We start from the raw sequence: 16,857 nt of genomic DNA, 5'->3' as shown, positions 1-16,857 counted from the left end.
AAAGAATATGTTAACTTGTCTACAAAATGATAACATTTTTAATGAAGGTATATCTTTCCATATTTGATTGACGGAAGTAAATCATTCATATATAGAAAACTGTTATTGAAATACTAACCCTCCTCTATAGATGAGGCTACATAGTCTGCGGTCTGGAAAGATTCTTGGCCTGTTGATTCATAGGGATCTGCCGACATCAGTCGTGTTTGTAACTGGCATTTCCTCCAGCCTACGGCCAGTTCTTTTGTGACGAGAACAAGCCCTCCTTATGCTTCTCACTGAGCTCATCCGTCCATCCATCTATCTATCTCTATCTCCCTCACTTTCCCTCGTCCTGTCTGTCCTGTCTCTCACTCACTCTCTCTGACACATACAGCACAAGAGCGCTCACGCTTGGGGAGTCATGTTCTCATGACTGAACATTGATTGACTCAGTGAGTAAGGCATTAAAAACTCTAACACACTCACTGTGGCCGGGCTGCAGCTATAGATCACTGGGCAACAGCTTTGAAATACAATGACGGGATTGAAAGTGCCTCTGGCGATGGCTATCTGCCATCTGGTCAGATCTTTGATACACAAAGTAGGACGCTTGTTGAACTGCTGAGCGTGTTGTTTGTGACTAGCAGGTTTGACATCTGTGACAGATCACAGATCATAGTAATGTCAACAACAAGTACAAGACAATCTGCAGCAGCTCAATCGTCCTTTGACTTTTGATACACTAGTTTTTAAGCATTTACTTAAAGATCCCTTCCAAACAGGTTTTAAGACGTATATAAAACACTCTGCTTTGAACAATAATTTGTGTCGCATATGTTTTTTCAACAAAAGTTCAATTATCAGGTTAAAATACTTAAAATGACACCTACTCCTTCTCCCTCATTAGAAATCCAGAATCTACAAATATGTAAATATATTTCATTTCAGAAGTTTAACTGCTGGACACAAGACGTCTCCTACTCAGTGTTTCTGCACTGGAGGCTTCAAGTTTCCACATCATACTTCTGTAAGTTGAATATTGGACCAGAATTGGCTTCCAAACTATTTGTGATGTCGTGGGCCTGCCCCCTAAAATTGGATTTTCAATGAGCTCAGAGAAACTTTCCACTTACAGCAGATGAATGTGAAAACAGCCTTCTAGTGTCAAACTCTGCACACACATCATTCCGCACAGAGAAGCTCAAACATTCAACTGTGGGAAAAAGAAGAAAAACATATTTTTAAGTGAAGGGGGAAGTACTTTTGATGTTTTACTTGGGAATGGGCTTCTTTGCATAAAGGTTTACCCTCAATGCACTTCAGGAGAAGACAGAAGCAGGTGGAGATTCAGGATTCAGTGTGAAAGGACAGTCTCCGTAACGACGACAACACAGCCATCAAAGCGGTGACAGGAGTCCCATCTCGGAATAAAATAGTCTTCCTGATGGTGTGATATCATTCCAATGATTTCATGATTTCAGTCTCCAGCGATACTTTTTGATTGCAGCTTAAAACAGGGGCCGGAATAGCACCAGTTCATAGTGGCAGGAATGAAAAAAAAAATCAACTCAGCACAGAATAGGCCAGCCAAAAGCTGTTTAACACTGGCCAAGGCGAGACAATTAATGTACTTCAGTGACCATTTTGGCAGATGACCAGCCACTATTTAGAGAGTTCTTCCTTTAGTTCCAAAAATCTCTTTGGATGATGTTAAGTGTTAGAAGTGAATTTCGTGAAACACACTCGCCTTCACAGCAGGTGAGTTTTCTCTCGTATAGCTCAGGTCCATGAAAGCAGAGGAAGACTGAGTGTGAGACCACACTCATTCATCCAGCAGGCTCCTGCCAATAACTGAGCAACTTGGAGAGTGAGTCGTTTTACTGGTGCCCAGATTTTCCCTCTCTTCTTTATTAATCGTGCCTCATCCACTTTCGTGTTCAGGGATTGCCTCCCCCGCTGGCTGAGTGTCAGCGGCGTGGGTGAGTGTTTGAAGTGGGATGGAGAGAGACACAGTTGGGATCATGTCAGAAGGTGCGATTTCACTATTTTCAGTGCTGCAGACTGGTGAACGCCTTCTAGATTTGACCTGAAAAGAAAAAAAAAAAAGGGAAATCAAGCACACAGCCTAAACAGTGCTCTTCTATCCAGTTTGTTATGATGGACACATGATAGATAGTAAATCCCAGAAGCGGACATCATTATGTAAACTAATGACTACTGAATATTTGATGAGCAGTTGTTAACTTTACAAGAATTTCCTTCCTGGAAGTGCTCACCAAAGTGAAAGCACATTATCACACAGGCTTTATTAGACTGGCCCACAGAAGCACAAGATTCAATCTAGTTAATGGAGAATTAAACCACAGTGGACTGTTTTTTTCAGAGGGTGTTCTTAGGTCTCTCACAAAGTTACAAAAAGCAAGAAAACAACTATAATTTGTGGTGTACAGTCTGTGTGCCAAGAACATCATCTTCTCTGAGTAACTACTTCGGGAATTGCTTGGAGCTGAATTTGTCGTTCTTTAAAAGGGTGGGAAGCTTCGGACCGTGTTGAAAAGCGGAAAAGCGAAAACCAGCATTAAAAGCAGCAATAAATGCTCACTGTGGTAGCCTATACAAACTATTCATGCCATTTGACATTATCGACCTTTTATACATACAGGAATAATGTAATTACAATACTCACAGCAAAGTAACACAATAGAGGTTTTTAAAATGGCAGGAAAATTGCCAAAATTGTCTTTTTACAGCCAGGCTAATGGTTGTGTGAGATTGTCGGCACACACACTGCTTTGAGGTAAATTCTAATGTCAGCATGCTAGCTATCCTGCTAGCAAGCTAATCTACTAGATTGTTTACTACCGACTGTGCAAGCAGATAAATTATCTTACTAACTATGGGTTTGCCAATGTTGATTTAGTTTAGAGTTTTTAATTAAAACTGACAACTGACACATTTTAGTAGACATTCTGATCAGAGTTGGAGGAAGCTGGGCAACAGAGGAAAAAATTGCGTTTGAGGAACCATGATACAGAAATGGGAAGATAATGATACGTATGTCATGAGTATGTCATTTGTCATCGTTTTGCATTGTTCCAGTTTTGTCAAAACTAAACAGAGGTGAATAAGCTAATTAGGCTAGTACTAAACACAAAGTACAGATGATGTTGATGGGAATGTCATCACTATTGCATTAGTTGGTCATAAACCAAAGAATTGTTTGTTTAGTTATTTTAGTTGAAAAGTCTGTGAAAAGTTATTGTTAAAAGTTATTAATTCATCCTGTCAGAGGCATGAATGTCTTTACCAGCTGTCAATAGTTTACTCTAAACCACAAATGTCAACCTCATATGTGGCGCTTAAGGAAACATCTCTGTATTCCCTGTATTTGTATCTTTATATAGATTATTTGAAAATTCATTTTTATGTTACAACAAACATAATTAATTTACATTTGATGGAACATTTGATGATTCACTTACTCACCAGCCATATGATAAGAACAACACAAGCTGTGATGGGAATGAAGGTCAGAAGCAAAGGAGTTCTCTTCGACCAGTTGTACTCATAACCCTCCTTTTGACCCCCTGGAAGAAGAAAAAATTATTGGAATTTTAACTGACTACAGTTACACTTTAGAAATCTGATAGTGGGCGGTTCAATCCTCTGGATCTTTATTTATTGAACCAGTAGAGAGGATTCTAGAGGGATTCAAGCTTTAGTCACAAGTGTATGTAATTCCAGTTCGTGTTTTCTACTCATAAATACTCTTTGGTTCCTTTTTGAGATATCGGGTAGCATAAAAACTTTCTTGGAAGGCTTTTACGAGTGCAGGAGGCTTGCTTTTAATGCAACATTTGATTGTATATCCTTTAATTACAATCTATGGTTGTGTGTTCAAGACCACTTATCTGATTCCTGTCAACAGCTGTATGTCCTGGACCCCAAATCAATATCTGCACATGAATAGGCTACTAAGCTGTTTTAGCTTTTAAAGCATCCATTAAAAATTAAAAATCAAAATGAATGTCGTACCCGGTGTTTGTTGTGGATTCAGGCATGGTGGTGGCTTGCATGAGAAGCCGGGTGTTCCTTGAGCGGCACTATGTAAAACATCTTTGATGTAGTCAAAGTAAAGACCAGACATTAAGCTTCCTTCCTGATAGTGACACTGGAAGACTTGCATCGCCGTTTCCTGGGGGATCAGACAACAGGCAATCCTGAAATAACTCAATTATGCAGTTCAATATGCTAAACAGTCCCTGAATGTCAAAAATATTAACAACTCCTTCCTAAAACCGAGCTATAGTTCTTATTTGTACAAATCATGTTTCAATTTAGTCTTTTTACTTGCTCTTGTAAAGCATGTTGTGATATATTCATGGAAAATGTGCTTGATAAATACACACAAACTATAATATTTCCAAACCAATTTTACATTACATTTTTTGCACCACTGTTACTGGCTTTGTCAGAATAAGAATTAAAATTACAATATGATTAATTATTCTTGCAGGCTATGGTGCAGGAACAAACTGCTTAAATTATTCTACAAATACACACAGTTTCTTATGTATTCAATTACGTGATAAAAAATTTATGATTGCTTACTAGTTCCTCGTGGTCAAACGTGAAGCGTAAACTCTTCAGCATCGCAATGAAGACAATTATGTTTTCTTTGTTGGAGGAGATGGCACCAAACATGTTGGCCAGCTTCCGAAGACTCTGCTCTAAAGGATAGATGTTCAACACGACCCAGCACGTTCCAGCCTGAAAAGAAGGTATAACACATAATTTGTTGGAGATCATATCAAGTTTGCCCCCATCTTTATTCGACTGTTTTACATTATTTCTGCTTCATACATACCACTTCTTTGGGAATGTAATGAACAGGAATCTCATAATCAGAGGGGATATTTTGCTTCTAAATTGGAAATAATCATAGAAAAAGATTTTTTACAACATATCAGTGATGCAGAGAGTCTCAGAGTTACATTATTTCTTAACATGCAGCACATGCAACAACTATTTACTATAAATGTGATATGTATCAAGCCTGTAGCAACTCCGTCATCTCACCAATAACGACAGCTTGCTCACATCATCAGTTATCGGTGTCCCAAATTTTCCAGAGCAGAGATTCAAACTTGTGAACAGACTCAAGAGGAGACAAGGTGCTTTCAAGATCTGTGGACAAAAAAAATACTGTATTCATTATAGTATAATGATGAAAAGGTCAGTTTGATATAACAGTGATTCGTTGCTATTTATCTGAGGAAGGTATTTACTGAGCACATAGGATTTAATTCACCATTGCCCTGATTTACGTACATTCATCCAGTTACACATTCACACCTGGAAGCTGACCAGTGAAACCACAGTGCCTTTCCCAATGGTGCCATAATTGCATTTTGTATATACTGTATATATAATTTCCCCCACACTCATTAACAAGGCGTTAGTAGGGGATCTGATGTCTTTCCTAAATACGCAGGCTTCAATCTAGTATTAAATTAAAGCAGATAATGTGTCGACACATAAATCGGACTAATATTTTAACCTTTTTTTTAGGCTTGTTATTCTGTTAATCTTCTAATAACCTTTGTGTTTGCATTGTGTATGTCTTGTGTTTCAAAGGGAGGAAAAATAATGAATGAAAATGTCATATTGGCCTAATTAAGAGACAGTTGAACACAAAACGAAACCATAAATACATAAATACAATACATTTGTTTTTAATTAATTATTAAGTTGGTTTGATGTCACATTTTCCCGTCTTGTTTCTCCAGTTTGATTCAAAATAAAATCTATTTTTATAATCATTTTGTCATAATAAAAAGACAAATTTGAACACCATTGCCAAATGAAAATAAAATAACCAAGTGCACAGAAATGCAAAGTAACTAAGAACGTACGTAATATGACAGCTGTAATGACTCTTTAAAGAGTAAAGCTTTTAAATGCAAGGTATAAAATGAGCTACAGTATGAGGAATCTTTAGGCTTCAGAGTTACCAGTGTGACAGCCAGGAATGTGTTTGCCTCAAAGGAATTTTCATTCTCGTACAATATTTTCTAGCAGCAGAGTGAACGTAGAGCATGCACTAATCTTCCTTATTCAACATATTGAGTGAAAGCAAACTGTGCCTTAGCGTACTTTCACTTCACTCTTTCACTTTTTTAAAAAAGGTTCAACACCAGCAGACCTCTTAACACATTAAATTACCTCAGTGCAGCATTAATGTAACTCTGACAGGAAGTATTCCTCATTGAGAGCACTTTTTAAAGTCTTATGTTCATTTTACTGCAAATACTCTTACTAAAATAACATTCTGAATGCAGAAGCAGTATTATTTCATTATTTATATTTACTTCATTTGTGTAATGAATGACAGTCACCAGAAATCATCATCATTTCACCTAACATCATATTTCATTGCGCAAAGTATACAAATGATAAAACACAAAGAATATATGACAAAATGAGAAAATTCTTTTTAAAAATTCAAATATTCTGCCACCTCTGTATTTAACAAACACAACAAAAGTAGGAATACAGCTATAGTAAATAGCTGTAAAAAAAAAAAAAAAAAAAAAAAAAAAAAAACAACCCAAAAAACATTAATAAAATAAAATATTATAATAAAAACTTACTTTCTTCCTCATATGGAGCAAGAATCCAAGGTTGCTCAAATCCAATGCATGAAATTCCGCGTTTTCAGCTCAAAGACAAAGCTGAGCTGAGTTTTTCTGTGTGTATGTGTGCAATGTCCAAGCGTGTAGTGAAACTTGAGGATGGGCTGGCAGTCTGCTTCACTCCAGACAGACTGGTGAAGTCTTTTGACGTGGTAGAGAGGCCGCCTACAGGCTGAGTCACTGTGTCACACTCTGACGCTGTCTGAGAGTTTTCCATAAACTCCCACATATCAGTTTGTTCGTCAAGAGAAAGTGGGCGCTTGTTCTCTTAAGGGAATATTTCGCTTAGTATATGTCAAGGTTATTCCCTAAGCTGTAATTTGGAAAATGAAAATAAGACAACAAGGGTTTTTTGTTATGTGGAAGGTTTTGCTTGGGGGGTTGGGCCCCTAAATTGAGGATATTCAACCAGGCTCTTTGTTCCATTATTTTGTGATTTTTATTTATTAAAATCAATTTATATTTATTACTTTCTATTATATAGAACACAAGTTTTGGTTTATTTATTAATAATAAGATACACTTTTATTATTTATTGAATTGCTTGAGTGTGTGTGTGTGTCTGTGTGTGTGTGTGTGTGTGTGTGTGTGTGTGTGCAGAAAGTAAGGTTGCATAATGTACACTGACAAAGCAAATCCATTTAAAAGCTATTCTCCCTTATTGATTTCCATTATCAAATCAATACTAATCACAAAGGAGGAAATTCAGGAAAAAAGAGCAGATAAGTGATCATTAACCTGAGATAATTGTTATGTAGAACGCATGAATCTAATATCAAGAATATTTTGTACATCTAATGTGTGTGTCTTTCCTGGCAGCCTATGCCCAAAGTGGGGTCACAGGCTTCAAGTAAGTAAAGTAATGTGTGTGTCCTGCAAATAAAGTCTGATATGAACCCACAAACATGTGATGTGTGTTTTGTTTGCATGTGACAAAATGACCTCATTTGAATGAAGTCAGAGTTTAGCAATCAGGGAATGAGTACTTTGTTCACTGGAGCTGGAAGTGAAAACATGACAGGCATACTCTGAGCTGAGTCAGGTCGTCTAAAGCAGGTCACATCTAAATTTAACCCAGACAGCTTAGAACCCCGCAAAACAAAAAACACACGAGCTGCAAGCTGCGAGCACTCAAGGACACACATTCAGACCAACAGGTGAGACAGATTGATAAGACTAACATGAAAATGCTACTTAATTTTGAGGTGTCATGACAGCTTTATACTAATGTACTTGCATATGAAATGATTTCAAGCACAGTGGTGATATCGTGCCTGCAGCCCTTCACTGATAAACAAGTTGCATGCAGTGGAGCCGAGGAGAAAGCACAAACTACAGACAGATGTGACTGTGCCATGTTATAAGTTACCTGCAAATGTAACCTTATTTTCTGCGCATAGTTCTTTTTCTTATTGCAACTAATTATTTAATTAAAAGAAGCCCAATGCTTAGAGGGAAACACATGTAAATCCATGTTGTCCCTTGATTTAGAAATGGATGACATTGAGCAGGAAGGCATAAATGAGGAACTTATTGAGTTTGCCATCCGAGAAAGCATTCAAGACTCCTACAAGCTGCAACGTTCTCTGCAAAACAACAGGTATGAGAGAGTCCAAATATCCAAAGTACTTTTAGTAAAAGATGTACAGGAAATCCTGAATTGAAATATTAAAAGTTAATAATTCCAAGCATTGTTTTTGGAGTAAAATTGTGTAATTTATAACACTATTCTCCTCTGGTTCATTAGGAAGGAACCAAATAGTGAAGAATTCATAAAGATAATGGCAGCCATTCAGAAAGGTAAAGCTTGTCTATTGTTGTAGTGATGTGACAACATTAGGTGAAGTTATATAAGGCACAAAGACCCACAAATAAATGTCAGTGCCTCAACTGTGTGCCTTAAATGTTTGTTTTGTGGGTGTATGTGCACACACGTGTCTGTATGTTTGCATAAACTCACTGTTTCCCTGTTCACTGTATGGATCTCCGTTGTTGTCTCCACAGGTGATGTGTACGCTCTGCAGGTGTTGTCAGGTCGTTTGTCTGCCTTCAGAGAGACTGACATCAGGGGCCGGCTGCCTCTGCATGCTGCAGCTGTGCAGCCACAGCGAGAGATCCTGCTGATGGTACTGCAGGGTGAGAGCTCGTTGCAACAGGCCGGACGTAAAGTCTACATAAAAAAAAGCATCTGCAACCTGATAAAACCCTTTAGGTAGATTTAGTATTATTCCAACTTTAACACAGTCTTATTGGTGTGTGTGTGTGTGTGTGTGTAGCAGTTCTGATGTGCACAGATCTGACCCTGGAGGAGCACACGGAGGATGGGGACACGGCTTTGACTCTGGCAGCAGAGGCCGGCCTAGTGGAAAATGTTAGCATGCTGATGCAGCACGGAGCTTCACCACACAACACCAACAGCAGGAACGAGTCTCCTCTGCTCATCGGTAGCACACACACAAAGTCAACACAGTAGACAAATCACTTTGACAATCAGTAGGCTGTTCACCCATTTCATTAACAGCACATTTTGATACTTTTATCAGTAAAAAGTCCCCGTCCAGTCAAAAATGTGTTTTTTTCTTGTTCCTTCACATGGATGTTTGAGCTTCATTGAGCAGAATGATGTATGTCCAGAGTTTGACACTATAAAGCTGTTTTTTTCAGTGAAGTAGGACAAAGCTCATAGATTCTGGAGAGAAATATAATTTTAAGGATTTTTACAAGGTAATTGGACTTTCTTTGTGGGAAAACCATATTAGACACAAATTAGTATTCAAAGCAAAGTATTTTTATATATCTTAAAACATGTCTGGAGGGAGTCTTTAAGTTTTTATGTTTGTTGGCCTGAAGTGTTCCTCCACAACAAAGCAGGCCAATGAGAGGGGTCCTTTGTTATATACCAGGACATTTCTAAAATGCTAAAGTAAGCTATGTTGGCAGACACCAGTCAAAGTCATTTGACCTTTATTTAGACTCTGAAATATATTGAGGTAGAGACCTCATTTACAATATAGCCAAGCAAAGACACAAACAACACATCCTAGGCACCAAGAAACACAGATAAGATACTTAGCTAAAAATGTCAATAAAAAAGTAAAAGAAATAAAAAAAACAAATGAGTAAAAATACTAACATAGTAAAACCTTAGGAATAAATAAAGCAATTAAAATTTACAGCAAATGAGTCAGCTAAAAACAAGAGCAGTTGGAAGTAAAATAAGATGAAAAGGATAAAAATTAGGTAGGCTTTATAATGTTCTGCATGTCATTCCAGGTTACAGGTGCACAGCATGAAAAACTGAATTTTCCAAGCTCAATAAAAACAGTTGGCACCTGCAACATAATCAGGGGGGCCTGTATTAAAAGACAACAATGAAATAATGTAAGACAGTAAAAAACCGGTAAGGATCATATAAATAAATGAAACCCAGTGTTTATCATGCCTTACAGAGAGAGAGGGCCATCCAATCTTAGCATAGAGTTCACAATGATGAATACTATAACTATCACTGGTAATAAATCCTAGCAGAGTGATAATCAGTGTCCAAGGGCTTCAGAGTCGCAGCTGAAGCATGCATGTATAAAATGTCACCATTATCCAATACTGATAATAAGCATCCTTCTACAATGCAGAGGAAAACATGTTTTATTCCTATAAAAGAAACTTTTTTTTTCTTTAATTTGCTCCCCAGTTTAGTCACAATATTTAAAAGTTCTCTTCTTATCAATCCAAATTCCAAGATACTTGTATTCTGTGACTCTTTCAGTATGATGAGATTATCAATATCAATATGTTTGGCTCTGGTGAAAAGCATGAATTTAGTTTTATCTGCATTAAGAACTAATTTAAGGTTACTGAATGCAACTTGTAAATCAGTAAAACAGTGCTGAAGGGATTTAACAGCAAAATGTACAGTGTTGTCATTATAGTACAAAATAGTATCTCCAGCATAAAGATGAATATTACACCCAGTAACAGAGGAAACAATATCATCTATATACAGAGTGAACAGAACAGGCCCCAGGATTAAGCCTTGAGGTACACCTTTTGCAACATGCACAAATTGAGATTTAACAGTTCCAACAGCTACACACTGCTGTCTGTCCATGAGGACTCTGGAACCATTTATAAACAATTTCATCAAATCTGATATTATGAAGCCTTTTTAAAAGCAATGCATGATCAACTGTATCGAATGCCTTCGAAAGATCAATAAAAAGAGCGGCACAGTGTTTCTTTCTATCCAAAGCCAAGATAATATCATTTAAAACAAGAGTGGCTGCAGTAACAGTGCTGTGCTTTTATCTAAAATCCGATTGGTGTATGCTTAGAATAGAATGTCCTGTGAGAAATAATTTATACTGATTATTTACTAGAGATTCTAGTATTTTTGCAAGGCAAGATAGTTTAGAGACAGGCCTATAATTGTTAAGATTGGCTGTTCCACCACCTTTATTTAAAGGAGTTACATAAACAGCCTTCCAGACCTTAGGAACTGTACTACAGCCGACTACAATTTGAGCAGCAAGCTTTAAAAAGTATTGGTCAAGTTTATTCTCACCAACCAATTTCTTGATATCTACAGCTAGTAATGCATTGGTTATGTCAATAAATGTAATGTAAAACGAGGCCTTGGCATTACCTGGGTGTCAGGATCAATAGCAGACAGAGGGGGTCTTGTATAAGTTTCAACAAATAGGTTACTAGCAGATGCAAAATGCTCATTAAAAGCTACACAAATCTCTTTATGGTCTGAAATTGAACACCTGTCAGCTGTGGCGAGAGTAGGAAATGAAAGGGAAGACTTATGGTCAAGAGAACTTACTGCCTTCCAAAATTTTGCTGGATTTGAGTACACTTTGAGAATTAAATACAAGTAATAATTAGATTTACATTTTCTTATTGCAGATGTGCATTTGTTTTTAAGCTGCGTAAAAGCAAGCCAGTGACCGGGGTCCCCGGTATACCTAGTGAGAATCCAGGCTCCCTTTTCCTCTAAACAAGGAAGAAATTTCTGCTGGAAACCAGGGACTTGACCCATTCTGTATTCTATATTTTTTTTAAAAGTACATGCTTATCAACTACTGCATTAAAAGACTTCCAAAAATGGTCAAGAGTTAATTCAATATCTGGGATTTTAGCAGTATCATGAATATCGCTTTTCAAAAGATCATTCAAGAAGGCCTGCTCATCAAAATGTTTGACATTCCGTCTAGTCACCGTACATGGACATAGTTTTTTCATCCTGGTATTTCCAGCATAAGCTATTGGACAATGATCACTAAGACCGAGCTCAAATACTCCTGACTCAGATGACTTGGAGGGGTATTTTAAGTTTGGCCTGGTTGGGTCAATATTTACCTGTGAAAGATTAATATTGCCATGGTCCTCTTTTAAATAATTAGAGGTAGAACTCAACAGGTTTAAGTTAAAATCACCTAGTATAATCAGCTCTGAATTCTTATATGGAGCTAAAAGATCAGCTATCTTGTCAATAGCTGAGGAGGAAACGGAAGGTCTGTATGCTCCGACCACAATAACAGAATTATTTTTTGCAATACACACTTTCAGAGCCAAAAACTCAAAACATTTTTCTACTGTGACTGCATTAAGAACAGTACAGGTAAAATAAGCTCTTGTATAAATGGCCACACGTCCTCCTCTTAAATTTCTGTCCATTCAAAAAAGATTGTTACCATCCAAGGCTGCCTCAGAATCACTCACTGTGCATCTTAACCAAGTTTCAGATAATACAGCAATGTCAGGTTCAGTTTGTGTTACCAAGATTTTCAGCTGATCCAATTTGTCATGCTGAGTAAGGCTCCTAATATTTAAATGAAAAAAACTAAACCTTTCCTATTTTTAAAATCTAAAGGATTAAGGATGTGGTTTAAAGTAGAGTCTGACTTTAAAGGAGCAGTGGGATCAGACTTTAAAACCTGTGAGGCTGAGGAAGGCTTAGATGTACACACTTGTAAGGGAGAATTATGCTTGGTATGACTGACCTGGCTGACACAGAATTGCTTGTTAGCTATAAATTACAACATATTATTGCTGATTTTTAAAACAACAGTAGCTGTTTGCCTTATTAGTGTCCATTATTATCACAATCTACCATGTTATTTTGTGATTATCTACATTCTGTAGCAGTGAGACAGAGATCCTATGACATGGTTTTATCCCTCATCATGGGTGGCGCTTTCGTGGAGCAGGTGTGTCTCACTAAGTGGACGGCCACACATGAAGCTGCAAAGGTGAGCAGCATAGTGTGAGACTAGGTAAAGCATTACTAAAACTAAATCAGAGCCTAAAACGTCTCACATACATGTCTTCCTCCGTATCTCTTGTACCAGGTGGGGTGTCCGGCCATTATAATGCTGCTGCTTCGACATGGAGCCAAAGTGAGTGCTAGAAATGCTCATGGAGTGACACCTCTGGGGATCGCAGCTGAATATGGAAACAATGAGGCTTTGGACATACTCATCCAGCATGGTAAAATGCTAAAAAGCTGACAGTTTGTATGGTTTAATGACACACTCATCAGACCCAGTATTTTCTCTGCACTCCACTAGGTGGGGATGTGAATGCCCAGGCCAGCAACGGAGACACAGTCCTGTATGATGCTGCTGGATCTGGAAACCTGGACTGTGTCAAACTACTCCTGGAGCATGGAGCCAATGCTAATGTAGCCAGCTATGCCTGCCAGCTCCCCATCCACAGAGCTGCCTATGAAGGACACATACTGTAAGCTTGCATTCATGTCCTGCAGTTTTGTGACAAAGCACTGACCTTGCTGCAAAAGAGGCATCCTGATGTTCTAGACATGGCAGTATTCTCATGTCAAAAGCAGAAGAGAAAGACAAATTAACAGTCTTTTCCATTCTGCAGCCAAAGTGATCAAGCTGCAACATGTCTGTCCCCACCTCACAGCTCTGCAGTGTTTCGCCATAATCATGTCCACAAAGAGCCTTCTGTTTTATTGTGTTTGTCATTTCCGTCACCGAATAACACTGTAGCTCAAAACCACAGTCTAATGAACGTTTTTTCTCCCTGTCCTGTTTTCTTCTTCTTGTAGCGTTTGTTTTCAACTGTTTCTGTCCCTCACTCTCTTCCTGTTTGTCTCCCCCTCTCTCTCTCTGTAGAGTCCTGAGGACTCTCATCCCCCTCACCACAAAGAGAGCCATTCGTCTCTCGGGCCAGAACCCCGTCCACTCAGCAGCTGATGGGGGGCAGGTTGAGTGTCTGGAGCTGCTTATCCAGAAGGGGTTTAATGTCAACGCTTTGCTGGACACACACATCTCTGGTGCGTTACAGCTGGATGCACGTTTCACAACAACTCAACAGCCTTAAACCCTCAACCCTGGCAGTTTCAAGCAAGCATGAACAGTAGCATGTGCAAAAATGTCATTAGTGTCATTAATAGACATACAATATGAATCTTTAGTCTTAGATGGTGGAGCATTACTGGTGGATGTTAGAATCTGTGCCCTTCTGCACTTGTTCATCGATCTAATGTGAATCTTGTTACAGAGAACTACGGAGACCTTAGGAAGACTCCTTTGTACTTTGCTGTTTCCAACGGTGATGTGACCTGTGCTGAGATGTTGCTGGAAGCCGGAGCGAGAACTGACCTGGACCCACTACAATGCATCCTGGTTGCCGTACGAGCCGAGAGGTGCGGGGTGTACTTATGTGTGTTTTCTCATTCCAAATAAACTATGTGCTGAAGACAAGGCAGGAAGGAGCATCCTGGTTGTGTGTCACAGAAACTTTTTGACCTTTCTATTCAGGCATGAGCTGGTGCAACTGCTGCTATCCTATGGAGCAGAGGTGAACTGTTACTTCAGAGTGATCAGTAACACCCTGTTCCCCACAGCCCTGCAGTACAGTCTGAGGGATCAGATCATGCTGCGACTGCTGCTCAACAACGGATATCAGGCTTACAAGTATGTCTACCTATTTTAAAAATGACAAGAGCAATGACATATTTGATTGGAGGAAGAGCTCCAGCTCAGTTTTTCTCAAATTGGATCCCTGATGGATAATTTAATTGGTCATAACAAGAAAGTACTTAAATTCTGAGCCCAGGAAGCAGTTGTAAGCATACGCAGAATGCAGTAACAGAATGCTATACACACAATGATGCATATACAAAAACTGCTTAAAGATAAACATCCAAAATCTTCACTTAATCCTGACACTGACAATAACAGGGTTACAAACTGATGCAAACAGCTCCCCAAGTTACTGTTTCTTCCAGCTGGGACCAGTTACTCCATACACACTCTTAGAGATGAATGTAAAAAGGTTGTTTCTAATCTTTGCACCTGGTCAAACAGGCGTCTTTAAGTACGACAGGGGTAGTAATGCATCTTAAAAGTTTAAGACATCTTGACCTTACAATGATCCAACATTTTAGTACATATTCTCTGTAAATTTCGACAACTATCCCATATTTAAGAATTTGAGCATATTAGGCATTTTAATATTTTATATTAACCCACTGCAACACTATCTTTGGTAGGTGTTTCCAGTGTTTTCATGGTAACAGTGAAGAAACAGATCGTACCTGGATGGACGTCCATGACCAAGTCTATCAGATTTATCGGCAACCAAACGTCATTTCAGTAAGAGCTAATTGGGGCAGACACGTGTCCTCAGTCAGTCAGTCAAAAAAATAATATATCAACCAATAACCTGACTTTTGCAGTAAATGAACACCCCCAATCAATCTTGTCTGTCTCTGTCAGTTCTGTGAATTCGTTTCAGTGTCATGGCTGACACATGCAGTGGGCAGTGTGGTGAGGATGCTCCTGGACTACGTTAACCATGTCACCATCTGTGCAAACCTCAAATGCATCCTGGAGAAGAGACCAGAATGGGATGAGATTTCTGACATACTGAGTAAACACTTCCAACCCTCTGTTTTGGACTAAAGAAAAACAAAATATACATTACATTAAGGACAGGATAAATCTGTAACTTTTAAGTGTGAGTTAAGTAACTTGTCTGTTTCTGGGTCCCCCAGGCAAACCACGCTCTTTGCAGCACTTGTGTCGACTAGTGATCAGGGGTCACATGAGCCTCAGGACACTGAACAACCCTGAAACCATGGCTGTCATTCCCTTTCCTCCCAGACTGAAGAACTACCTGACCTACAGAGAGTACGACCTCTACGGTGACCTCTCTTGAACATGAAAGACATTCTATTGACGTGTGTGATTGAAACACAAATAATGAAAAAAGCACTAGTCACTCTTATCAAATGATCAGGGTATATTTTCACTGATTGTTCCTTTGTATTGCACGCGTTCAGTTTTATACGTTTGATTGTGACTGCAACACATATTGTGAATACTATTTCTTATATGTGTCACAAAAACAACAGGAATAGTTTCTCACAGGCTTAAACTATTTGAATGGCTCTTTTCTTTAGGAATCTACTTCAGCATCAGCATTTCATTTCCTTTTTCTAAATCAAAATCGTTTTGTCTTCCTTGTCATGTCTAACACTGGACAGATGTAGTATATTATGCCTTGGAGAAAAACTGTAATATTTCTATCATCTCTTAATCATTTCTGCTGCAACATTGTCACTATACTTTTTATTTTCTTGATTGCATTGCAAACATGCCAGATATAGATGATGGTTCTACACACCCACATGTTTTCACTTCTGGCTGATTTGACCTCTGCTCATGTTTAGGTTGGGTGGAGCTATTCTGGAAATTATGTGAGGGCACCAAACTGAACAAATCAGAATGATTACATAATTAAGTTCTGCTGCCCTAACTGGTGCCAAACAAATGTCAATCAAGCACAATGTGTGGGCACCTTCAAAGAGGTTCAAGGTAGAGGTCTAATCAAGTAAATAAAAACACCTGTATGAGTGCACATTTTATGCTGGCTTTCAGTGTGCACCTAATGTGTTATAGGCTGAGAAAAAAAAAAACAGTATTGTTGCCTAAATGTAGCACATGGATTTTTGAGTATATTTTTGTAATAAATATTTTAGAAACTTAAAGTTTTGCAACCTGTGTTTGGAAAGTTTTGGTTCTGAAAGCAGTGATGTGTATGGAGCTTACTGACCAAAATGTGAAAACAAAGCACTCTATTGGTTTGGTTTTATTCAGTCATAAATAACCTACACATAACAGACTTTTCCAAATATTCACATGTG

General features: G+C 38.4%; 2 protein-coding genes across 4 annotated transcripts; one reads left to right on the top strand and one right to left on the bottom strand.

The window, feature by feature from the left end:
* Window positions 1-1,189: 1,189 nt before the first annotated feature.
* On the bottom strand, window positions 1,190-6,883 carry LOC121890576. Its single transcript, XM_042402994.1, has 7 exons — window positions 6,636-6,883; window positions 5,062-5,169; window positions 4,850-4,906; window positions 4,594-4,752; window positions 4,018-4,177; window positions 3,469-3,569; window positions 1,190-2,068 (listed from the first exon to the last, which is right to left on the bottom strand). Exons 1-7 carry the CDS (start codon window positions 6,645-6,647, stop codon window positions 1,904-1,906), a joined length of 762 nt encoding a protein of 253 aa, XP_042258928.1. The 5' UTR covers window positions 6,648-6,883; the 3' UTR covers window positions 1,190-1,903.
* asb15b (ankyrin repeat and SOCS box containing 15b) lies at window positions 4,670-16,659 on the top strand. 3 transcript variants are annotated; one of them, XM_042402977.1, is made up of 14 exons: window positions 4,670-4,763; window positions 8,169-8,277; window positions 8,425-8,477; window positions 8,682-8,813; window positions 8,954-9,121; window positions 12,825-12,931; window positions 13,031-13,169; window positions 13,250-13,421; window positions 13,820-13,980; window positions 14,208-14,352; window positions 14,468-14,623; window positions 15,202-15,304; window positions 15,428-15,581; window positions 15,706-16,659. In XM_042402977.1, exons 2-14 carry the CDS (start codon window positions 8,171-8,173, stop codon window positions 15,867-15,869), a joined length of 1,761 nt encoding a protein of 586 aa, XP_042258911.1. In that variant the 5' UTR covers window positions 4,670-4,763; window positions 8,169-8,170; the 3' UTR covers window positions 15,870-16,659. The 3 variants fall into 3 exon arrangements, with proteins under 3 accessions (XP_042258911.1, XP_042258912.1, XP_042258910.1); XM_042402978.1 differs by lacking the exon at window positions 4,670-4,763 and adding an exon at window positions 7,776-7,834 and having other exon boundaries at window positions 8,957-9,121; XM_042402976.1 differs by lacking the exon at window positions 4,670-4,763 and adding an exon at window positions 7,776-7,834.
* The last annotated feature ends 198 nt before the right edge of the window (window positions 16,660-16,857 follow it).

Source organism: Thunnus maccoyii, chromosome 23 (assembly GCF_910596095.1).
Source record: "Thunnus maccoyii chromosome 23, fThuMac1.1, whole genome shotgun sequence".
Classification (NCBI taxonomy): domain Eukaryota; kingdom Metazoa; phylum Chordata; class Actinopteri; order Scombriformes; family Scombridae; genus Thunnus; species Thunnus maccoyii.
This window is presented reverse-complemented; position numbering and strand designations above follow the sequence as displayed.